This window comes from Aulonocara sp. 'chitande type north' Nkhata Bay, linkage group LG6 (assembly GCF_057382095.1).
Source record: "Aulonocara sp. 'chitande type north' Nkhata Bay isolate Kocher_YH1m ecotype deep benthic linkage group LG6, A_spYH_male_GT1.1, whole genome shotgun sequence".
In the NCBI taxonomy this organism is placed as follows: Eukaryota; Metazoa; Chordata; class Actinopteri; order Cichliformes; family Cichlidae; genus Aulonocara; species Aulonocara sp. 'chitande type north' Nkhata Bay.
The window spans coordinates 16,286,669-16,310,552 of record NC_141349.1 but is presented as its reverse complement, the minus strand read 5'-3'; the positions used below and the strand labels follow the sequence as shown (position 1 = coordinate 16,310,552).

At 40.9% G+C, this 23,884-nt stretch overlaps 3 protein-coding genes across 4 annotated transcripts in view; all 3 read left to right on the top strand.

Moving 5' to 3' along the window:
- tmem131l (transmembrane 131 like) overlaps nt 1–12,214 on the top strand; it is a 31,451-nt gene extending 19,237 nt beyond the window's left edge. The window contains exons 9-34 of the mRNA XM_086295245.1: nt 1,140–1,293; nt 1,957–2,015; nt 2,093–2,198; nt 2,283–2,385; nt 2,573–2,717; nt 2,895–3,065; nt 3,152–3,218; nt 3,299–3,422; nt 3,540–3,609; nt 3,733–3,842; nt 3,955–4,024; nt 4,129–4,256; nt 4,556–4,698; nt 4,795–4,981; nt 5,279–5,464; nt 5,577–5,726; nt 5,835–6,372; nt 6,518–6,630; nt 6,824–6,990; nt 7,094–7,300; nt 7,531–7,609; nt 7,875–7,984; nt 8,113–8,239; nt 8,672–8,742; nt 8,894–9,027; nt 11,686–12,214. Coding sequence (XP_086151371.1) covers nt 1,140–1,293; nt 1,957–2,015; nt 2,093–2,198; nt 2,283–2,385; nt 2,573–2,717; nt 2,895–3,065; nt 3,152–3,218; nt 3,299–3,422; nt 3,540–3,609; nt 3,733–3,842; nt 3,955–4,024; nt 4,129–4,256; nt 4,556–4,698; nt 4,795–4,981; nt 5,279–5,464; nt 5,577–5,726; nt 5,835–6,372; nt 6,518–6,630; nt 6,824–6,990; nt 7,094–7,300; nt 7,531–7,609; nt 7,875–7,984; nt 8,113–8,239; nt 8,672–8,742; nt 8,894–9,027; nt 11,686–11,985 — 3,819 coding nt within the window. The 3' untranslated portion in view covers nt 11,986–12,214. The remainder of the gene's footprint in view (nt 1–1,139; nt 1,294–1,956; nt 2,016–2,092; nt 2,199–2,282; nt 2,386–2,572; nt 2,718–2,894; nt 3,066–3,151; nt 3,219–3,298; nt 3,423–3,539; nt 3,610–3,732; nt 3,843–3,954; nt 4,025–4,128; nt 4,257–4,555; nt 4,699–4,794; nt 4,982–5,278; nt 5,465–5,576; nt 5,727–5,834; nt 6,373–6,517; nt 6,631–6,823; nt 6,991–7,093; nt 7,301–7,530; nt 7,610–7,874; nt 7,985–8,112; nt 8,240–8,671; nt 8,743–8,893; nt 9,028–11,685) is intronic.
- A 2,958-nt stretch (nt 12,215–15,172) lies between these two features.
- On the top strand, nt 15,173–18,897 carry LOC147327563 (toll-like receptor 2). 2 transcript variants are annotated; one of them, XM_086295243.1, is made up of 3 exons: nt 15,174–15,324; nt 15,761–15,874; nt 16,277–18,897. In XM_086295243.1, the coding sequence occupies exon 3, from the start codon at nt 16,296–16,298 to the stop codon at nt 18,297–18,299; it is 2,004 nt and encodes a 667-aa protein (XP_086151369.1). In that variant the 5' UTR covers nt 15,174–15,324; nt 15,761–15,874; nt 16,277–16,295; the 3' UTR covers nt 18,300–18,897. The 2 variants fall into 2 exon arrangements, with proteins under 2 accessions (XP_086151370.1, XP_086151369.1); XM_086295244.1 differs by lacking the exon at nt 15,761–15,874 and having other exon boundaries at nt 15,173–15,324.
- Nucleotides 18,898–20,864: 1,967 nt separating this feature from the next.
- On the top strand, nt 20,865–23,223 carry LOC147327562 (toll-like receptor 2 type-2). Its single transcript, XM_086297340.1, has 2 exons — nt 20,865–20,957; nt 22,143–23,223. Exon 2 carries the CDS (start codon nt 22,162–22,164, stop codon nt 23,221–23,223), a length of 1,062 nt encoding a protein of 353 aa, XP_086153466.1. The 5' UTR covers nt 20,865–20,957; nt 22,143–22,161.
- The last annotated feature ends 661 nt before the right edge of the window (nt 23,224–23,884 follow it).

The following is a 23,884-nucleotide window of genomic DNA, read 5'->3' as shown; positions in this document are numbered from 1 at the left end:
GTAGTTGTCGAGCCTTTTCAGCTGACACGCTGCTCTGGAGAATCATGTTTTACAAGTACAGGGATTCGCGTGCCTGGATTTTAGACCTCTGAGTTTAGAGGTTCTGGGAAGATCTTGGCACATTACTCCAGCTCAGAATGGTTTTAAACACACCTGAAAATTCAGCAGCTTCTCTCAAGCACTGTTGTTGATTTTAAAATCCTAGATATTCTTGATTTGCAGTTACTGCAAGCATTTGAAAATATCAAAAGAAAAGCACGATGCTATGAGAAGAAGCTTAGGGCAAACTTTGTGGAAATAAGGAGACATAAATAGAAAGGCAGTTAGCCGCGTACTTGATTTTTTTACGATGTGTGATCTTGCACCATTTTTAGTTCACCCCTACTTAGCAAAATCGGAGCTGAGCTTCAGTCCTCTTGAGCAGAAGGCCTTCCAGTCTTAAACGTCCAACAGACAGCCGGGCTCGTCATCTGAGCGCCTTCTGTTTTCTACAGAAGCCCTGGGGAGAGGGAGATCTCTTGCCAGGCTTTTAATTGCTTTCTCAAGAGACCTTATAATCGAAGAAGTGCACATGAAGTGAGAGAAGACGGCTGCAGACACAGACAACTACGCTGTCATATTAATACAAACTGAAATCTTTCTCGTGAGTGCCCCGGCCGTAACTTTTGGCTCGTATCCAGGACCGACACCTGCTGCTCAGTTCTTTTTCAAGTCTACTTGAACAAAATGGGCTTTGGGTCGGAGTCGCGGCTGCGTACAGATCAAATGAGCCCAACAGAAGTTACCAGCAGTCTTGGTTTCTCGGGATTAGTTTTGCTTTTGCAGGTCTTGATCCCCCAGTGGCACCAAGCCATAGTATCTGTCTGCAGTTCGTCAAGTGGTGATTCACCCACTGAGAGTGAGATTTGCACTATCCCACTACTGATCTGTCAACTTTAAGAGGGTGTTAGTAACAGGGAGGGTGGTAGCAGTTAACAGACTGGCAAAAGTGGGCATCTAAGTCAGGGTATGTATTTAGTCTCTGTTCCCGCTTGTTGGATTTTGTTTTAAATTCTCAGATTACTCGTCATTGTTCATGTGCTCCTTATTTTGTCCTTGTGTTTGGTGCATGACTGTATGCTTTTCCTGTTCTGTCCCAGGGGTCCTGCCTCCAAAGCGAGGAGCGTCTCAGTCTGCAGATTAATCTGTCGGCGCGTGGTGACCAGCCTGCTGACCTGGACAAGCTCAAGCCCTATGTCATTGAGCACATTTTGGTCCTACTGGTGGCCCCTGCTGCTGAACAGGATGCATCCGGTGGGTGTCTGCGACCTTTCTGATTCATGCCCTGAAGGCAATTCACACCGCAAGCGTGCCACGCTGCACGACCTGACTCTGACTGTCGTTCATAAAACAGTATTTCAGTATGAAAAGAGAAACATGCACTGGTATTTTATTTATTTATTTATTTCAGCCTACACATGAATTACATCATTGAATGTTTGTGTGATGGAGCTCTATCAAAGCAAAATAATGTTTACTTTTTAACAGATTTAACCATAACAGAGCTTCTATATTTCCTGTGGAGTCGCTTCCATTTTTTTAAACGTATTAGTTTAACTAGAGAAGGAATACAATTAAAAGACTTTGATTATTTTGCAGTTTTGAAAGAACTGTCTAATGAGAGGCATGGGAAATATGACAGCAGTCCTGATTTTGTTTTCTTTCTCTGGTTTTTGCACCAAATCAGGGGCGAAGGTTCAAATTATTTTGGCCACAGTTGTGTACACAGCATCAGTGTACAGTTCCCGTGATTAGTTTGAACCATTATTGTTTTTCAGAACTGCTTTCTGAAGTATTTTATTGTACTTACCTGTTTTCTGATGTCGCTTTGTTTGAGCTGTCATCCTCATTCTGTTGTATTACACATGAATCACATTTGTATACATTATTCTCATTCCTCTTTGCTTCTTCCAACAGGGGAATCAAAAATAAGAGTTTATATGTTAAATTCTGGAGGGAAGAAGCTCTATATAAAGGTGAGAGTTCTGCCTTGTTGTACAACAGTCAGCGAGTAGAATTATTGCAGCTCTAAAACGTTGTTTTATGTCTCCAGGACATGCAGGTGCTATCAAAAGTAGAGGCTAGCTTGGACTTTAATCAGGTTCTTTTGACACCAGAAGCAAAAAACTTCACTGAAGTGGCTACACTGGCCTGCAGAGGTGACTACTTATTTAAGTTGCAATAGTTTGCTCTAAGCCCGTACCGATTCTTCTGAGTGAAATTGTATTTGTATTTTCTATCAGGCTCATTGCCTGGCCTCGACCAGAAATGTATAAGTCATATCAGTTTGAAAATTATGGGAAACAGGACAGCCTACAGCTTCCCTGGACTACATGTTCCACACAGGTAACATGGAGGAATTTTGTAATCATCACAATAAACGTATATCTGATCTGAAACAACGTAGCCCCAGAAATAGTTCATTTAAGTGTTTTTAAGGTACTAATAAACACAGACAAGTATATCAATGTATATCATCTATATTTTCCTTCTGGGGTCATTTCTATACTAATGTTTTTATTTCTTTCTTCAGATGGCCTGTTGGGGATTTGTTCAGCCTGTTCCAGATGAAACAAAGAGCTGCTAACCAGGTGGACTTGTGGCTCAGCAACCCCTTCCCTGTGCCTCTCATTGTGTTGAATGCAAGCCTCTCAGAGAAGCTGCAGGGGGTAATGAAGGTAGGCATGCACTACTGCAACATGTGATGATAGGACGCAGTTTTTATCACACGATGATCAAATTTGCGCCAGGTTGCGCCATAGATTTTGACCTGTAACAAGTTATTCATTCATCATATGGATTCTAAACAAAGTGGAAGATTTAACAGATTATCTCTGCTGCCCCCTGTCTGTCAGGTGATGCACTTCAACACTCCACTGACAGTTCCTCAGGGCTGCTGGCACGTCCTGTCCCTCCAGCTGCTCAGCAGGGCCCTGCCTGTTAACCAGGTCTCCACCCTGAGTCTGAATACCAGCCTGGGCACAGCACTGCAAGTTCCACTGTACTTCTATCCTAATCCTTCCAAGGTAAAATAGCAGTTTCAGTGGTGAGTAGGTAGTGTGTTTGGGTCGGGCATTTGTGTAGAAATTAAAAGTTGTATGTTTGCCATCAGGGAGAGGTGGTGTTTGAGGCGGAAAGAGAGTGTGGACGTCCTTGTCCTCTTAGACTATCTGAAACAGGTAAAACTTCTCTCTTTCTTTCTTTCTTCCTGTGATGGAAGATGTTATAATCCAAGTTATTTTCTGCTGTGTTTTATTAGGTCGCTCAGAGTGGCAACGCTCTCTTCTTCCAGATTTTTCCCACTCGTCTTGGGCTGTGGACAGCAAACTAGCAGCTGAACTCTGCTCTCGATGGCAGAGCCACAAAGACAAGCTGCCTTGCAGGTTATTCTTGAATTTAATGCACACACAGAAACACACACTCCTGCGCTGTGTGCTTTTATATTCCATCAGCGGTCAGCATTAGCATAATTATTCATGTAAATATGTTCGTCTTGTCAGGTGGCCGAGACTCCCAGTGGAGGCATCGTCTCTTCTGGACTTTGGTGCTACTCCTGTCAATGAGAGCAAGGTCGGTTATGTTTGTTTAATGAAAATATAGTTGTACATTTTAAGATTTTTTTTTTTAAATTTAGGAAACATTTATTCTTAACAAGCATTTGTCTTATAAAGGAAAAAATTTTTTTTGTTCCAGGTTAAGACGTTCATGCTGAAGAACCCTTCGTCTTCAGTGGTTTCTGTAGAGATTCGGGCCCTCTCTCTGTACCCTGCTCCCCTGGAGGCTCTGGACCTTCTAACCAAATGGTACATTGTCAAGTTATTGTTGCAGTTTAGTACACGGCTGTTTGGAGTTTTGATGCCGCAGCACCTCCTTCTACTCCACTTCTGAAGGTGTTTTCTTTGTTTGGATTGGCAGGTTTAATATCAGCCCTCTCTCTGTTAACATCAGCACAACAGAGTTCTCTCTGTTGGCTTCTTCCTCCAAGGTAAGCCTCGGAAAAACTCCTCAAAATAAAGCTGTGCCACTGTCTCATGTTCCTTTCTTTGACTAATCCTTTCCGTTTCTTCCCTCCTGTGTGCATCTGTACAGGTGGGTAAGAATATGGAAGAAAAAACCGGAGTCTTACGTCTGCTGCTGCAGCCCTGGGAGTCCAGAGAGGTTGCTGTGGTTTTTACTCCCTCTGAACACAAACCCACCACCACCATTCTTATCATCAGGTATTCATTGATAATAGTGTTAATGGATTTGATTGTGTTTTCTGGGTGCATATGTGCTGAGTTTTTTGTGTTCCATAGACATTTCACAAATCCGTTTTCCGCCATTTTTGTGGTACCCGGTTTGGTACAAAAGTGTAGTGGAACGTGTTTTGTAGCCAGTTTTTAAAAAGTCGGTAAGTTGTCTGTTTATAACACTGAAGACTAAATGTGGCATGATTTAAGTGTCTCTTGATTTCCTATTTTAAGTTTCGACGTCTGAGTTTGTGTGTTTTTAATCTTTTTTTCTTTCTTTTTTTCAGGAACAACCTGACGGTGTTTGACATGGTGATGGTGCAGGGCCACGGGGCTAAAGAGCTGCTAACAGTCGGGGGGAAACTGCCCGGTCCTGGGGCCTCTTTACGCTTTAATGTTCCTCAATCAACGCTAATGGAGTGTCGTGATGGTGAGAGTGAAGTTTATCAGCTGTCATATTGATGTAAATTTTAAGCTAACGTACGATCAAAATCAGGCTAATGGGCATTATTTCTGACGCTTACAGGTCTGCGCAGCAATAAGCCCCTTTTTGCCATCAGAAAGAGCTTCAAGGTGGAGAATGCCGGCGAGCTTCCCCTGACGGTCATGTCAATGAATATAAATGGTTACAAGTGTCAGGGATTTGGCTTCGAGGTGCTGCAGTGTCATTCCTTCAGCCTTGATCACAACAGCTCCTCTGAGCTCACCATAGCGTAAGTGGAATTTCACACCCCTTTCCTTCATGACTTCCCCTCATTTAACTTTTTGGGTTTCATTTTAAACCATAATGTGGTTTACTTTGCTGGTTGCGCAATATATTAGTTGCCCAATATCCTACTTCTCTTGTTATGTATTTATTTTTTGCTATTTCTCTTCCTTTTTTATATTCTTGCACAATATGTCCTGAACATGTCTTCCTCTCCTTTTTTAAAAATCTCATCATTTTGGCTCTTTTTTTAATCATTTTGCCGTTTGTTTCTCTCTCTGCCTCTACCTGTCCACGTCTTCAGGTTTACCCCAGACTTCACCTCATCCTGGGTCATTCGGGACCTCACCCTTGTGACATCACGTGGCACTTCTTTCCCTTTTACCCTCAACGTGACGCTTCCCCATCACATGTTGCCCCTCTGTGCCCAGGTGGTTCCTGGCCCCAGCTGGGAGGAAACTTTCTGGGTGGTCACCCTCATCTTCACATGGTCAGTAACAGTAATTTGTGAGGAGAAGCGGATGCATCGGGGAACATTTATTGATTGGGGTTTAGTTTTTGATTAACTTATAAATTTTTTCGGATCTCTGTTTTTGTTGCAGTTTCTCCTTGTTTGGTGTGTGCCTGATGGCCTTTTATCAAGCACAGTTTATCCTGCATGAGTTCTCTGCACCGAGCAGCAGGAGCAACCACAACTCTGTCTTGTCCCGGGAAAATGGTTCAGTCAATAATATCACACCTAATGGAGTACAGTATGTAGATTTGTCTTCCTCATTTATTTATGTAGACCAATCGTAAACATAGCAGGAAAACGTTTTGGTGTTAAAACACTCTAAATAGTCAAATGTCTGTCTGTGCAGTAAAACAAAAGGCAGTTGTAAGACCTACGTGGACACCTGCCACACATCCGACAAAGGTAAAGGCCGCGGGTCTCCAGCCTTAGCCAACAGCCTCGCCCCTCGACCTCAGTCCTCAAAGAAGGGCTCCTCAACCACACCCTCCCAACAACAGAAGAAATGCAAGGTTTCACTCTATTACTCCAAATATAAACCCAGCTCATCCACAGCATCAGCTGGTGCTGTGACAGTGGATGAAGAGCTGGAAGACCTGAGACCAGACCCTCCCCTCACTCCTGACACCGACGTCTGCAACAACAACAACGAGCCAGCTTTCATCAATGAGATGGAGAAGATGACAGCCCCAGACTTTAAAGAAGTCGTAGAAGATACAATGCCAGCAGCGGTTATGTTTCCCATGGAAATACCTGCTGGTTTCCCAGATAATGTCACACTGGGTCCAGGACCCAGACCGGGCCTGTTAGTGTGCAGTCCCATAGAAAACACTGAGCACTATGCAGAGAAGATGGAGTCTGAGAAAAGGGACAGTTCTGAAGTCGAGGTAAAGGAGGAGTTTTTGTTAGACTGCTGCATTTCTGTTTAATTACAATAACAAATTCATTTCTCTTTTGACTTTTATCATCAAAGAGATTTCTATAGAAAAAAAAAAAACCCAACTGTCATCCCTGTTTGTTTACCCCGTCTAGCTGAGAGACGACTGCAAAGGACAGAAAAAGAAAGCGCAGAGCACAGAGTCTGGCACTGCAGCAGGGAATAATAAGGGAAAGAGGAGCCGCAGGAAGACTGAAAATGTCTCCAGGTAATACACACGTACTTAACCAAAGCAACACTTAATGTTTTTAAAGCTCGTGATGAAAGATACCTTAAGACATATCTTTGACGTTTAATGTAAAAACAAGCAGACACTCAGTTAACCCAGTAATATAAATATATATAATGTGTTGTTTTGGGGGGGGGTTTGTTGTTGATTTGTCTCCCAATTACTGTTGTAGCGCTCCCGAGCACAACATGCAAGTAACACCAGAGAGGGAGAAGGAACCTGTTTGGAAAACTGCGGACTTTGTCAGTGGACCCCGCAGCAGGAACCGCTCCACCAACAGCTTCAAGACAGAAGCACTGAAGCCTGTGCAGACTGCTGAGAGCCCACTCAAACAGAACGGTGGGCACAAATAACTGACTCGGCCATTACCGAGCTTCCCTTAAATGAAGCTACTTTGGTGAGGAAAGTCGATTCTCATTTCGCTGGGCTTTGTTCCTGCCAGGTGTGTGTCCTGCTCGCACTCGGAAGAAGTGTACTCCAGAGTGGCGCGTGGGCAGCGTCTGCGAATCAGGCTCAGACTCAGGCAGCTCATCGGGCAGCGTGAGGGCCAGCAGAGGGAGCTGGGGCAGCTGTAGCAGCACCAGCAGCATGGAGGGAGACAAGGACGCCAGTGCCCGGACACACCGCTCCACTACCTCATCTAGAAAAAGTATGGGGCGCTTACCTTCTCTTGAAAAGAAACCCAACTCAAATTGTTTTGTTGCAGTGCTGCTTTTTTTGGGTTTATAGCGGTGCTGTCTCTGCAGCCAGCCTCACACTTTCTCAGCTGTTGAGTGAATGCGTGTAATGTAGGAAACTAGTCAGTAAAAGTCTTCTTATAATAGATGAGAACTGTAGTTTGCCACTTTTTAACATTAGTCAGTTTGTTTGTTTTTCCAGGGGACTCCATGCAGTACAGTGTGTACCCAAAAGAGGTTGACAGCTACCAGCCCATTAATGCCAACTATAAGACTAAAAGGTACAACAAGAACTGGTTCTGATTAGTATCAATATAACATTTCTTTTTCTTTTTTTAATCTTTTTGTTTGCCAACTTAAACAAATACTAATTTATCAGTCTGTAATTTGTATTCCAGAGACTTTGTCAGAGGTGGTCATTCATGTGTTTTTTACTGTGCTTTCATAGGATTTGTACAGTTTGTAATGCCAAGAGCTGGATTTAGGTTATCTTGTGGTTTATTCAGACGCAGTGTAAGTCGTAACGTTTGCCTTTCCTCTGTTCAGCATGAACAGCCTGTACCATAAAGACCAATGCCAAAGCCAAGAGTCCACCAGGCCCAGCTTGACCTCAAGCTTTGCTGCTGCTGTTGCTGCAGGAATGGACCAGAACACGGGTAAAGGCTTAATCGTTTATAGCAAAAGCACACTTTTTGAAAAGGCAAAATGTGCAGTAAACTCGTCTTCTACAACGGTTGTGCGTCTCGTCCGTTTTTGTAATCGTTATCGTGTCCTCTCCTCACAGATGTGACAGGTCAGTATCTGCCTGAAGATACGTGGTCAGCTCCACCCATCCCCCTCACCAGTGAGTTCAGATACAACACCACCGAAGCAATGCGCTACATACCACCAACCACCGCGTCATTCCGCGGGTGAGTATTTGAAGATGTTATGGAAACACTTGGTTAGTGGTGCTTCACTCAGTTCCAGTAAATGAACTGTCTGCGTGGGTCTTTATGACGGCACCAAAGAGAGGGCTGGAGTTAGTGGAGTCTAAAACAAATCTAGTGTCCGTAACAGACTCTTAGATTCATAAAGTGATTAAAAACGATAATAGAAGATAGATAGATAGAAATGGAAATAACTTTACAAATGTGAGCATAAAGCGGCTTTTCACCTGTGGATAATCTGCATATTCATCTCAAAAGTTTGGTGTTACTCACCCTTCTCTGTAAACAGAATCCCTAACTGAGTAAGCACATGCTTGAATATCTTTCCTCTGCTGCTGCACTGCGTATTTGCTTTTCTGTAGATTAGTGTTTCAGCTTCTTTGACTCTGTTAAAAGTTTCCTCCTCTCCTGCAGGTTACGTTGGAATAGTGCCAGCAGCCACTGTAACAGTTCCTATAACTACTATCCGGAAAATGGCTACATAGGTACGAGCTCATGATAAGCACTTTGAACCGGTTACGTGTTCCCATTGCTTTGTAGAAGATCAGCTATATAATACTGTAACCAACAAATAATGCAAAGGCTAAACGTCCCTGCTGGTTCAAGTCTGAGTTGTTGTTTGTTATCACTTTGCAGGTAATGGAACTTTTACAAGTGGTTTTCACAGTCAGGAGGGCCAGAACATGCACAGCAATCAGACCATCTGGAGTGACGAGCAGCCTCAGGAATCGCCCTCAACCTGGGACACAGCAGCCTGTGTGGGCAGCAAGGTGACGCCTCATAATACTCGAGTCAGATGGTTAACGCGGGGGTTCTTAAAGTTTTCATGACTCGGTGCCAATTTAGGGAGAAAGCATCTGGCTGAGGGCGGCAAAGGAAAGATGCACCAATTACACCACAAAGTTTTGTTTTTAATTTAATAGCAGCACTGTAGGGCTTTTCTTTTCCATCATGCCTGTGGTAGGCTGAGAGGCAGTAATCAGTTCATTTGCAGATATTCTGTTTCAAAGTGCAAATGTTACTATGAATTCGTGGTTTTACATCTTTTGCTTCAAAGAACGGTGGTTTTTATCTGTAATTGTATTTTTGTACCACTTCCAGTGGCTGTTTCAATTACTCACACTAATTGTACTTGGAGATATTATTTTATGTCCATTATGTTATATATGACAGCAGTTTGTCTTAATGATTCCTTTTGTGATATATTTTCTATACACTGGGGAAAAAAATTGTTTTTATAGCACACAGGTTCTCTAAATACATTTCTTTAGTTTCAATAACCAGAGTCAAAACACTACTTCATGATTCATCGTGGTGGTGCAAACAAATGACAGTAAAATTACCTGAAATCAATGACTTCAGCTGCAGTCAGTCGAGGGGAACAGATTGGAAGTTTTTTCTTAAAAAAAAAAGAGTATTTATCATTTTTTCTGCACCATGTAAAGTTACTTTTTGTTTACTCACTATAATATTTTCATATTTACATTATTCTGATTACATGTTTATAAGGGGTGGGAGTGACTCGCAGTGTTATACTAACAGAACGCACAGCAAAGATGGTATGGCAGCTTCTGCAACCAGAGCAGCCACTGCAACTACAGCAGTAACTGAACTGCAGCAACTAAACCTGCCGTGAGGCCTATAAATAAACCATGTAAAGATGACACATGAGGGGTTTCAGTCCCCTAAAGCAAATACACAGTTGCACTTCTGTAAATTGGATACATAAAGCAACACAGAGAAGTTTTCTAGCACAACTGGGTGGTGTAGTTTGCCTTACAGTACTGCAGAGGCATCGTCGCACTGTAGGTATAAACAAACACACTGTTTTATCTCTGATAGGCTGGAGATGGTTAAGATGCTGATACATCTGTCAAGATTACTCTTTAAATAAATGTGTGATGGGTGATAAAACCCAGTTGCGGTTCCAGTTTAAACTTCGAACCTTAGATCAGTGGTGTCAAACATAAGCCGTGGGGATCAGAATCGACCCAGCAAAGACTTCAAGCCGGCCGACTGGACAGCTTTAGAAAAGTGCACAGATTTTGAGCTTTTAGCTGTATTTTCTGATGTTTTACAGCTTTTCCTATTGATAAAGATCCATCTTCCCCCATTGACATTCACACTACATGTGGCCTACAGTGTAAGACGAGTTCGATGTCCCTGTTCGAGATGTAAGCTGGATGTGTGTCGATTGGATCAGTGTAATTACACCTCTGACGTCTGTGTTCTGACTTCTGATCATTTTCAGAAAGTAATCAGCTCTGTGCAGAAATAAGGAAGCAGGGAGGGAATCTGGGTTAAAGAGTATGTTACTGTATTTAGGATAGAATCAGCTTCTCTTCTGTTTGTAGCCTCTGTTTCGTGTAGCTACACTAACACGGAGGGGGTGACGCTTTGATTTAATCCTGACATAAAAGAACACACAGTGACAGACGACAAATTTAGCTCCTTTCAAATTAAAACCCAGTTCACATCTTTCTTTTGGTTCTTGTTAAGTTTTAGTCATAGTTGTGATCTACAGAGGAACATACATGACTGCGTCACGTACATCTTTACCGAGGGTAAAAATAGGGCGGGGGTATTGCTCTGTTATATAGATGTGTGGAGTCAAATACCCTGGATAGGACACCAGAGAGTTAAAAGAAGAAAAAGAGGCATGCTGCTACAGCAGCTGGTTTATTTCCACCAGTCCAGTCTGTGGCAGAAATGAGCAACACGATTAACACGAAGTCTTTTGGCCTTTTGTTGTTGTTTCTTTTAATCCAGCATCCTGCACAGCTATTTATTTGTCAGGCCCGGCCTGTGAAGCGGGTTGGGAAGAGTTGGCTACAAAAAGAAAAGGAAACATTAATTCTTTACCCCTTGAAAACCTATTAGAAGTAACCCTCAAAGCACTTTCCTGAACTGAGTGGTGACTCATATTTCAGGCTGCTTATAGATCGAAATAACTGGGTGGCCTCTGCCTATGCAGCTACCCTTGGAAAAATCCAGATACGATTCTAATGGTTGTTAAACCACATCTTTATTGATATATACTGAAGTGTCAGTGCGTAAACATCTGCTGCATCAATGACAAATGAGTTTATACAGATGTTAACAGTATTGTATACATCTGAGCATTTCTGTGACTCACTTTGGTTCAGTAACACTTCAGCTAGATCTGAGAAACTTACTCAAATTCTTTGAGGTATATTTGTAAGACTGTGTAGAAGAGAAGAGGATTATCACATAACTCATAAAGATGAGGGGAAGTGTTGCCGTCTTTGCTGAACTGGAAAGGTCATTTTGTTTTTGCTGAAAAGGAGAGACAAACGGCAGCCAGGTCGTCACTGTGGGGAACAGATGGTATCAGAGTGCAGTGAAAGGTGAGGTCAGAAACTGTCGACCCCTCCTGACAACGTTTTTCCTCTCTTCCGCCCCCACAGCCATACTTCTCGGGTACCCGCAGTCTCTCCCCCATGTCCAGCCTGTTTGGATCCATCTGGACACCCCAGATCGAGCCCTACCCGAGCCACTTCCAGCCCGAGCGATCGGCCCCGGTGTCCCCCATCACCCCGCCTCACTCCCCCTTTACTCGGGAGCCAGTGGGGGCCTGCGGACCGCTGCAGTACTCCAGCTTCAACCCTTTCGGCCCGCACATGAACTTGGACATATGGAACTCTTCATCCAACCGCAGCTCCAACTCGCAGCTCTCCAACGACTCCGGCTACTGTGGAGATGTTTAAAACAAGTAAATACAGCAGAGCTTAACTATAATTGGAAACTTATAAGTCAAGAAAAGGAAATAAAAAAAGAATGTTCTTTTATCATTGATGGGGAAAATGTGAATATTGTTTTTCTTTTATGTTCCCATTTTCAGATGTTATATGTTGTGAAAGGTTAAGCATTTGTTGTATATTTTTCTAGCTGTTTTGCAGTTTTGATCATAGAAAATTAAAAAAAAAAAGTTTTGTACTTTAACTTCATGCGTCTTGTTTTTTAATTGACTTGTTTACTTGATTTTCCTTATTTATTTATCTTTACTTTCCTGTGACTTTCAATTAAGGGTGGGTTTTGATGATCAATTTATCGATTAAAATCGATTCTAGCTTGGATAAGGTGATATCGATTCATTAAAATCCCGAATTGATTTTTTTAATATGAATTTATTTTGCCCGAAACGCCAGAATCTCTGGTGAAACCTCACAAAATTTCAAGAACCACCAACCAGCTAAAACAGTAAATGAGAGCAGGAACACGGATTCTGCACAAAGACGTAAACACAAAGCGGGGACCCGCGGATCAGAATCAGTGAGATGTCGCCTTTCTCACCCGACAGCACGGACACGGTCGGGGCTGAAAGCCGACAGCTCGCTGATTCTGATGTTTCGGCGGGTCCGCGCTTTGTGTTTAGGCCCTTTTTGCGCTGATTCCAAAGCTGTTAGTTTCATCTCTCTCCAAACAATATTGACCGAACCAGCAGCAAAAGAAGATCCAAACTACGCTTCACATAAACATCGTCATGGACTCCCTCTGACTTTTGCTGTTTTGCTTCCACCACAATAAAAATCACACTTCATGCACAGCTCTCTCTCTCTCTTTCTCTCTCTCTCTCTGTATACTTCAAGAACAGTTTCCAGTCTAAAAATCTGTTTTCTGCATTATTCGCTTGCTTGTTACGCACAAGTCTATCATTGTTTACAGCGCTGTCAGCCGTTGTTTTCTTTCCTTTTACTTACTTCCGAAAAGAAAGCCTAATTTCTGCTGTTCAATACTGAACAAATTTAAACTTAAAATTATGCAAAATTGCAAAACGCTTTGCCGTGTTTCTAATCAAACCTCTGTAACTTTGCTCTGCTTCACGTCAGCAGCATCAGATAATGTTCATATGTTGATTAATGACTTTATTTCGTTTTTGATCTACTGCAGAATATTTTTATAAAACCCCAGGCCAGGAAAATCACCTTCATGTTTTTCTGTGTTTTATCTTCAGCTACTTTGACACAACGGCCTCTGCTGTGATGCTCACACCTTTGATAAAGTCTGGAAAGTGTCAGCTTCCTTTTTACTCTCAATCATTTGAATCACTTTTCTGCCCCTGGCTACAAATAATGAGTTTTACTCAGCTGAGCCGTTTTGATTCTTAAACGCAGAAAATATTTTAACTAAAACCAACTTTTGGCTGCTTCCTTTTTTACAGCAAGTCACCATAGCAGGCAGCTCCACGTTAGCTTGGGCAGATTTGTGGGTGTGGGGTGGAATTGTCATCAACCCACCTGGCCAGTGGATGTTGGTGAGCACAGGCACCCAACTTTGCAAACTCAAATGAGGTGATGTAGGATTTTCAAACCTTACCACAGATTCTTCTACCAAATATCGAGGATGAGTTTGTGTATTGATGATTTTGATCCTCAAGGTCAAAGGTCAGGTTTTTGTGAAACTAAAAAGACCACATAAATCAAACACCCAGGAAAAATCAAATCAAAAATGTGTTTGACCCATTTTATGATTTATGATTCGACCTCGATATGATCCAACTGCTAGGTGTATGCAGACATCTGAGATCCCTCAGACTACATGGATATTAGGAGGATCTAAAGTCGTGTGCCTGTGTGTGCATATACCTTAAAATCTGAAAAAGTGCATTGTATTTCTAAATATATTTCTAAATATAATTTATACAGATGTTAGGGAGATGTTTAATCCACTATACTAGAAATATTAACAAAACTAAACAAAATAAACAATCTAACACCAAACATGGACATGCACAAACACGTAATACAGTTAGAGTAACCTCAGCGGGCCTGGAGAACGGCATCTTTGCTGCTGTAATCTTACTGAGCACAACAACTTTTTTGTGGAAGTCAACATATTAAAAAAAATAAATAAAAGGAACGTGACTTCCCGTTCTCTAACTCTCATAACTATTTTTAAAACTTCAGTAAGTCATTGCCAAATACACAAATATTGTATGTCCCCATTTATATTTGGTGACACTTAAATTACATTTTATTTAATTCTTTTATCATAGCCAGTATCACCTTTCGCCAAACAACAATGCTGTTTGTTAGTGTGATTATAAAATTCAGTTTCTTTATTTTATCACAGGAGGCCTGAAACCTGTCCGGCGTTGGTTAAAAGAAGGCGCTGACATAGATTTACCCCATTTCAGGTGGATTACCTGTGCTTTATTTAACTTTATCAGGTGTTTTTTATGAAAAACAGCCCAATCTGTATCCAATCTTCCATTTAGACCTACGTGGAAATGTATGATACTATAAACTCAGCATTGTGGCACTGACCATCACACACATAAATTCATACGCTGGTTATAATGTGGCACGCACAAGCTGACAAAGGCAGCCTAAAGTATAATGAATATAACGTTTATATTATCACGGTAATGATACACATTCCTTTTCTGTTCACATACAGCTCAATGCAGCCAATCATATGGCAACAACTAAATGCATTTACACATACAGACATGGACAAGACTCAGGTTCACAGTGAGCATCAGACTGGAGGAAAAATCTCTAGGATTGACAGAGAATGGTCCGAAAAACAGAAACTACTCAGTCAGTTCAGTTCTCTGGATGAAAATGTCTTGACCCCTGATGCCAGGGGTTAGAGGCAGGGGTGTTATAAATAATCAAAACTTTAAAAAAAAACCACCAAAGAAAAATAGACTAGGTGAAAAACCTTTGTGAACTTGGAAAGCTTAGGCTACTTCGTTTGAAAACGCATCATTTTCTCTCCTTTTTGGCCTCCCGTCCACACTGAGACGGCGTTGTCCTCAAGGAAAAACGCAGCGTTTGAAACGCATGCATTTCAAAACGGAGCTGCCCCGTCGCAGTGTGGACACTCTAAAACGCAGACTTCCTAAAACGATGACGCATTTTAGTCATGTGACGCATGCGCAGGACTGGAACGTAGGTGCTTTGGGCCGTTTCAACGTGGACGCAGAACTCTGAAAACGACTGAAAACGCTAGTGTGGACGCGGAGCTAGTGTGGACGTAGCCTAACTCACCTGATGAGGCAGCGATGAAGGTGTTTATTGAGACTCCGAATCTCTAAGACTGTGAGTCATCAAATTTCGACAACTTTTGTGTTTCAACTGTAATGTCTGCGCTGATTTCCTAAATCTTACCTCTCACATATACCCTCCAAACAAACTAACTACAAATAACATTAAAATTATTAAAAACGAAACATTTTCAAACAATAAAGACGAAGCTAAAACGACAAACCCCACTCTGGCAACTAAAGTTAAACTGAATTAAAAACAAAAAGTCTGAAATGAAATGTAAAAGAATTCTTGCCGCACTTTGGGCCCATTAGTACATCAAGCATCGTTAATCACAGCGTACCCATTTTCAATGGCTGCTTCCAGCAGGATAATGCAAAATGGCACAAAGCTCAAATCATCTGAACCTGGTTTCTTAAACATGGCAGTAAGTTCACTGTACTCAGATGTCTGTTGCTTTATTTCTGGATCTCCCCTTCTAATGTGACAGGATGAATGTATGAGATAAGGAAATAATCGAGCCACAAATAAGAGAAGTGGTAAAGGACACTTTCACATCAGTCAGTGTCCTGACTGTGCAGGAGGAGGACGTGACATTTCATCTGTGAGTAAGACAGCGAATTTTTACCGAAGTTTTTTTTTTCTTCATTTTTTCTTCTGTGCAGGGCTAAAGCTGGTAAAACCTGTTTTTAGATCATTTATTTAACACATTTTAATGCTGTGGTGTGTGTGTGTGTGTGGGTGTGTGTGTGTGTGTTCTGTGCTTGTTTAGGATGTCTGCTAAAATTAGTCCACGCATTAGCATTAGAGTTTATTTGATGATCAGTCAAACAGTCAAACTGTAATTTCCCCACCACATTACTTTATGACATTAGCACGAAGCCTCCAGCTGTGCTCCAAAGCTGTTAGCATGGCTGTTTCATTATTACATTGTGTCACACCAGCACCTGAAAGAAAAGCTCTGAGTTTGATTTTGTGTTTGTTTGTGTTTGTTTGTGTTTTGCAGGCACTCAGGAGAAAAAGTCATGAAGTTTCTCGTGTTTGTCCTGTTAGTATCTCAGTGCTCGTCGCTCACCAGTCAACAGTGTCACCACTGTGAACAAACATCCTGCGACTGCTCGAGCCAAAACCTTCGAGAAGTCCCTGCAGCCGCTTCAAAACTCATCACTGAGCTCGATCTCTCTTTAAACGCACTGGAGACGATAATGAAAGATGACTTTCTTTCATATGCCGCTTTGAGGGCTTTGTTCGTGAATAACAACAGGATCAAAACCATCCATGAAGACGCATTTCACCCACTGACTCATTTGGAGAAACTGGACTTGTCCTCAAACCAGTTGGAGACTTTGTCTTCTGGTTGGTTTCAGAACCTGACTTCTCTCCACTACTTGAATCTTTTGGGAAACAAATATTCAACACTTGGTCAGGGAAACCTTTTCCTGCCACTGAGGAGCTTGAAGACCCTCCATTTTGGAGGACCTTTCCTTCAGTCTGTCAGTAAAAGGGATTTTTCTGGCCTTTTTGGTCTTGAGGAACTTGTTTTTGAAGGAAATCATCTGCAAGTGTTTAACAGAGGGAGTCTGAGACAAATTGGACCCATTAGCCATGTAACACTTAGTCTCAATGGAGTATTTCACAGAGATTTAGCAGTAGTACGAGCTATATTGTTAGACGTTGTTCATCCAAACACAACAGTGACATTCACTGACACACAGTTTAACAAAAGTTTGCAAATGTTCCCACTTCACGTGGCCATCGAGCGTGGTGCTACAGGTCTTAGTTTTAAAAATGTGAACATGTCTGTGTCAGCTTGTGTACAACTTGTGAATATTTTTTCAGGCTCTGATCTGACTTTTTTTGCCATTGAAGATTCTCACATCTTCAAAAATGAAGAGGAAGTCCGTCTGCATCACATAAACCTGACCAGCTTGGATGTCATCGTCTTCAAAAACATTGATATTAACGTGTTCTACCGTGTTCCTGAACTCCATTTCATGCAAAATATACTGACTGTAGTAAGAAGGGCATCTATGATAAACTCCAAGGTGTTTGTCATTCCCTGCCAATCCACTATTCATTTCTCAGATTTGGAGTTTTTGGACATCAGTGACAACATAATCGGAGATTTGACACTTATGGAAATGATGTGTTATGGCATTGGTGTCCTTCTAAATCTCCGCACACTCAACATCAGCAAAAATATTTTGTCTTCAATCAACAGCAAACTCTTCACTAGACTAGAAAAGCTGGAAAACCTCGACATGAGTAGAAACTCATTTGACAGCATGCCTTCGACTTGTTCCTGGCCAGCAAGTCTCAAGTTCTTAAACCTTTCGTCAACTTCTCTTCCTGAGGTGACATCCTGCCTACCACAGAGCCTACAGATCCTTGATTTATCCAGAAATAAACTGACTGTCTTTAACATTGAGTTGCCGCTTCTCAAAGAGCTGTACATCTCTGGCAACAAGCTTGGAAATCTCCCAGATGGGCATTTATATGTCAGCCTCGCAGTTCTCTCCATTCAAGACAACAACATGACCAAATTCAGCAGTAAAAACCTGCATGATTACCAGAGCCTGAGGGTCCTGGAAGCTGCTGGCAACCCTTACGTCTGTTCATGTGACTTTGTAGGTTTCGTGACAAATGACTTGATGAACCACAAAACTGTAGTTAGACATGACTTAAAGTCTTACATCTGTGACTCTCCCGATGCAGTGAGGGGGGAGAGAGTGTCAGACGTGAAGCTGTCAGTGTTTGAGTGCCACACAGCTTTAGCGATTTCTTTGCTCTGCTTAGGCATCCTGGTGCTGTGTGTGCTCATTGCAGGTCTGTGTTATAAGTTCAGCGTTGTGTGGTTAAACGAAGGTGATGCCAGCAGTCGAGCAGCCGGAACTGCCGTTCTGACAGAACTTTGTCAAAATCAGGTTGCGGAAAGCGATGAACTCCAGGACGTACCTGGAGTCGCCTCACGACGAAGATCACATTCCAGCGTTCTGGCAAAGTCTGAGAACAGCGATGAAAACATCTGAAATTGATAATAAAGACAATCTATAAAAGGGTTTATACTTACAATTTTGATTGTACAAACACATAATTTACATTTTCTAAGCGCTACAATGTCAGGGACTTTATGCTACAAATATATTTTAAGATTATTATATTGTAGTATGATATTTTAAGAGTATTATCAAAGACAGCATGGCGTATTTTGAATGTAATTTGGTCAATCTTTTTTAAAAACTCAATTTTCTCAAGAATTCCCTTCATTTGACAGTAAAAACAAAGTACAGAAGGGTGCATATGGATCATTTTAGAATCTTTTAAAACTTGCCCTTGTATTTCTGAAATCCTTTTAAAATCTTTCTCTTAACTTGTCATATAAATGTGCTAAAAAATGCTTAGCTCTTTGTACATAATTTGGGTTGGAGCTGCATATTACTCATATATCTTTCAGTATTGTGCTAATTTAGTTTGAATGTTTCAGGAATTGTTCTTTTCTTTCTTTTGAAGTTTTCTTTCCCTCCATGAATGCGTGTACTCTAGTGGAGGTTGACATAAAAACTAACGAGAGGTAAGTGCGTGGTCTATTACAGGTCATAATGGTTTTATATACAATAAAGATTTAAAAAAGGCAAAATGATCTTTTTGTTTTTGTTCACTGGAATGTTTCAAAGTTATCATAAGTACCAAAACCTGTAACTGACACAATTTATGTATATGTGAAAAACTCAAACAAAAGTGATTATATAATCAGTTGCACAAGATCTTTGGGCAATGACACATTTTGTGTTGTAATTTTGCCTCTGTGCACCACCGCAATGGATTTAAAATCAAATAAGGCAAGCGTAGAGTTTCAGCTTTAATTCAAGGCTTGAATAAAAGTATCACTTACAGTCATTTTTATCCAAATTGCCCATTTTCAAAAGAAATTGGAAAAAAATATAATTTTTGTTATAATAAAGATTGTTTTTAATACTTGTATGAAAGTTTTCAGTCAGTGATTGCTGGAAGGGTAGAACACGTTGACATCACCATTTGCTCTGCTTCGCCTTTGGTGCAAGCTACCGTCAGCTGCTTACTGGTTGTGAGTCTCTGCCTTCAGTTTGTCTCCAGTAGCTGAAAAGCATGTAAAATGTAAATATAAGCAGAATGCAGTGATCTGCAAATGCCACAAACCATTATTTTGTTTTTATTTTTAATTAATATGAACTGAGGCAAATTGGAAAACTGTTCTGACGTAAGACAAAACAACATTTGCAATTCTTTTTGAAAAACTTGGATCCTCTGCCCTCTCCACTGAAGATGAGAGACTATCCAGCTTCTTATTATTCCCAGTGCAAAACTCTGCATCTCTGACGCTATGTGGATGCATCGATGCATATGGAATTGACATCTTGCACATCTGGAAAGACGTACCACACCTAAAACATAGCAGCAGAGTTTAAGTGCAGTTCAGTCAAACCGTTATAAAGGTTAATAAGCAGTTTTTGTGGATGAAGCTGTATTTCCCTAACAGCATCTTTCCACAGCAGTGCTCTGCTTTTACTGACCACAACAAATTTTTGTGGAAGTCCACATTAAAACTTTCCCATCATGCAGAAAAAAAATAGAACTTGAATTTCCCGTTGTCTAAATGCTGACACGTGTCAGATTCTTTGCTCTTAAAATGTTGCAATCTTGGTCAAAGTAAGCAACTTCCCAAGTCCATATTGATATTACTGTTACAGAACTATTTTTAAAGCTTCAGCAAGTGAACAAACACTAACAAACAACAATGAATGCTGATTGTTAGTGTGATTATAAAATTCATTTTCTTTATTTGATCACAGGAGGGCTGAGGTTGGCTGAAAGCTGGCGCTGACACAGATTAATTTTGGATTACTTGCGGTTTATTTAACTTTAGTCCCTCAATCTAACACAATGAACAAGTGCTACAGTCACACTCTTTCAGGCTCATTCTCACACAGGATGGAGTCAAGTCTTTATGACCTAAGCCTAACTGCACCTTTTGTCTTTTTCTTCCCTTTATGTTTTTTGAATATTTAACAATTGTCATTTTTCTTGTGCACTTGAACATAAACACATTTTATTCAAATGCTCGACAAAATATATGAAAGAAATGAGACACCAGAGAAACTAAGACCTAGCTTCTGTTCTTCTTATCTCTAATCCCTGCAGGGAAACTGTCACTCTATTTCTCTGTCTCTACTTCTGAATATGGACCAGTGTGAGGCATGAAGACATAATTTAGGCAAACAGAAGTAGTGGAGGGCCCTTACAAAGCAGTCAATATCCTGGCTGTGCAGAAGGAGGACGGGACATTTCACCTGTGAGGAACACAGCAAGATTTATTGAGTTATTTTTCTTCATTTCTCTTCTAAACCCGATTAAACCTGTTTTTAGATCAGTTAATTTAAGAGGTGGGAAGTAACGAAGTCAAAAAATAGCTAGCGAGGAAGAAAAAGGGGAACGAGGGTTTTTTTTAAGTGGCAGAAGTGCAACATTTCTATCAGTTCAACAAACATCAGCAAACACACAAACTGTCTGTGTTCAGTTTGTCTCACTGTGTGTTGCTAGCTAAAGGTCCAGCTGCTGTATTTTACAGGCAGAGAAAAGAAAAAGAGCAAACTTCACTCAGAGATGGAGAAAGATGTAAGAGGACAGGACAGGAGAGGTTAGGTTTAAAGGTAAGGACTCAGTGACGCTTGATAAACTGCAAATCTAGTGTCGCAGAGATCAATTTGCATTTAAGCTGATTATGCTTAGATACATTCATTGAATTCTGACTTTATATCAACCGTCTAGTATTAAAATAGGTATAAAGTGTATAGTGTCAGTGTAGGAAATGGAGCTAAGCAAAGACATCTGTGAAACATCTGTTGACATCTTGTTGAATTCACTTGTGTGACTCCACAAAGAGCAGAAGGGCTGCTGATCACAGCCTGTATATAAAGAAACTTCTCCGAAGCTCATATTAGAAATTATTGTGAGTTGTGATTCTTTTCCCTGTGCTGATCAACTACACAGATCTTAGTGTTCCCCCATCTGCTGAATCCCACTGTAACCCTTGACTGTGCTCACTTTACTGTTTAGGTGTGGAAGCAAAGTCAGCCTCTACAATGTAGGGAACAGAAAATAGTTATTTTCACTGCGTCTGTCCTAGATAACAGATTCAAGCTGAGTACATCCACTACAATTACAATTTAGATTTGAATAACATTTGTATGCTCATGTATTCATATTATTTTTTAAATATATTAATATAGCAAAACAAAGAAAATGGCTCGTAGAATTGTCCTTAAAGGAGCTACTTTTTAGTTTTACTGTGCATTTTCACTTTTGAGTAAAAACGTTGCTTCAGTACTTTAACTTTTACTGGAGTATGTTTTAACACCTGTATCAGTACTTCTACTTAAGTAAAGAAAGTCTGTACTTTTGCCACCTCTAAATAAGTTTAAACGATGCAATGACAAACAAATAAAAATATCAAAAAAAACTTAAGATTAAATTCATTTTCAAGAATATTTACCAATTCCATTATTTTCTTTTCTTTTTTAAATGCACAGATTAAAGATTTTGTAGAGACTGTAAACATTCCTCAGAGATTTTGATATGACAGCATCACAGAGTGCTACAGATGTCAACAGAACACATGTATGATGTGAATCTCATATTCCACCACTTCTTAAAGTGTTGAAAACAAGCCTGATATGACATTAGCACCATTTCCCCACCACATTACTTTATGACATTAGCACGAAGCCTCCAGCTGTGCTCCAAAGCTGTTAGCATGGCTGTTTCATTATTACATTGTGTCACACCAGCACCTGAAAGAAAAGCTCTGAGTTTGATTTTGTGTTTGTGTTTTGCAGGCACTCAGGAGAAAAAGTCATGAAGTTTCTCGTGTTTGTCCTGTTAGTATCTCAGTGCTCGGCGCTCACCAGTCAACAGTGTCACCACTGTGAACAAACATCCTGCGACTGCTCGAGCCAAAACCTTCGAGAAGTCCCTGCAGCCGCTTCAAAACTCATCACTGAGCTCGATCTCTCTTTAAACGCACTGGAGACGATAATGAAAGATGACTTTCTTTCATATGCCGCTTTGAGGGCTTTGTTCGTGAATAACAACAGGATCAAAACCATCCATGAAGACGCATTTCACCCACTGACTCATTTGGAGAAACTGGACTTGTCCTCAAACCAGTTGGAGACTTTGTCTTCTGGTTGGTTTCAGAACCTGACTTCTCTCCACTACTTGAATCTTTTGGGAAACAAATATTCAACACTTGGTCAGGGAAACCTTTTCCTGCCACTGAGGAGCTTGAAGACCCTCCATTTTGGAGGACCTTTCCTTCAGTCTGTCAGTAAAAGGGATTTTTCTGGCCTTTTTGGTCTTGAGGAACTTGTTTTTGAAGGAAATCATCTGCAAGTGTTTAACAGAGGGAGTCTGAGACAAATTGGACCCATTAGCCATGTAACACTTAGACTCAGTGGAGTATTTCACAGAGATTTAGCAGTAGTACGAGCTATATTGTTAGACGTTGTTCATCCAAACACAACAGTGACATTCACTGACACACAGTTTAACAAAAGTTTGCAAATGTTCCCACTTCACGTGGCCATCGAGCGTGGTGCTACAGGTCTTAGTTTCAAAAATGTGAACATGTCTGTGTCAGCTTGTGTACAACTTGTGAATATTTTGTCGGGCTCTGATCTGACTTTTTTTGCCATTGAAGATTCTCAGTTCTTTGAAGATGAAGAGGAAGTCCGTCTGCATCACATAAACCTGACCAGCTTGGATGTCATCGTCTTCAAAAACATTGATATTCATTCATTCTACAGATTTCCTGCCCTGAATTTCTTAAAGAATGTTAGCTACCGCTCACCGCTCGTCTGCAGGCTTTATTTAAATGGAAAACTTCCACAACAGGCAAAAAAAAAAGCTTTTTGCTAAAAAAAAAAAAAGATTTAAAGCAGAAGTTTTTTGCACTGCATTTTAAAATGAAAACATATTGCATTTATTTGCAATTAAAAACACACAGAGCAGAAAGTGTGTTACTGTTTTACATCCACAGACACACAAGAAAAGAAGCAGGCAACATGAGGTCAAGTTATGGCAATTTTATTTTTGTATGTCAGTACATGCATTCAGAATAGAGTTTTTAAAAAACAAACAAACGTCCCAAGTAAAGTTTGGGGGGATTTTTGTGAAAGAAAGGTTGAGAGAGGGGGAAGGAGGAAGATGCTGCTGGGTCAGTTCTTTCTCAGCAGTCTGCTCCAGAATCCCCTCCTGTCCTCGGCTTGCTTTTCTTTTGCCTTCAGCTCTTTTAAGGTTTTGTTGAGCTGCTCCTCGGCATCTTTAAATGTTTCTTTCAGCTGCTGTTTGGCCAGTTTCCCTTTGTGTTTGAGGAGCTCTTTAGCTTCCTTTTTGTGCTTTTGTATTTCTTTAAGTTCATCTTTGCAGCCTTTCTTGGTCACCGTCGTTTCTTTCTTGAATACCTTCAACTCAATTTTCCCTTCTGCAAGTTCCTCTTGCACTTTCATCAGTTCCTTCTTCATGTTTTGAGTGTAACTCTTTGTATCTTCCATTTCTTTCTTTGCTTCCTGTATTTTAA

Bases quoted from the DNA above. Each gene is read 5' to 3' on its own strand.
- LOC147327562 (XM_086297340.1), top strand. From the start codon at position 22,162: ATGAAGTTTCTCGTGTTTGTCCTGTTAGTATCTCAGTGCTCGGCGCTC.
- LOC147327563 (XM_086295244.1), top strand. From the start codon at position 16,296: ATGAAGTTTCTCGTGTTTGTCCTGTTAGTATCTCAGTGCTCGTCGCTC.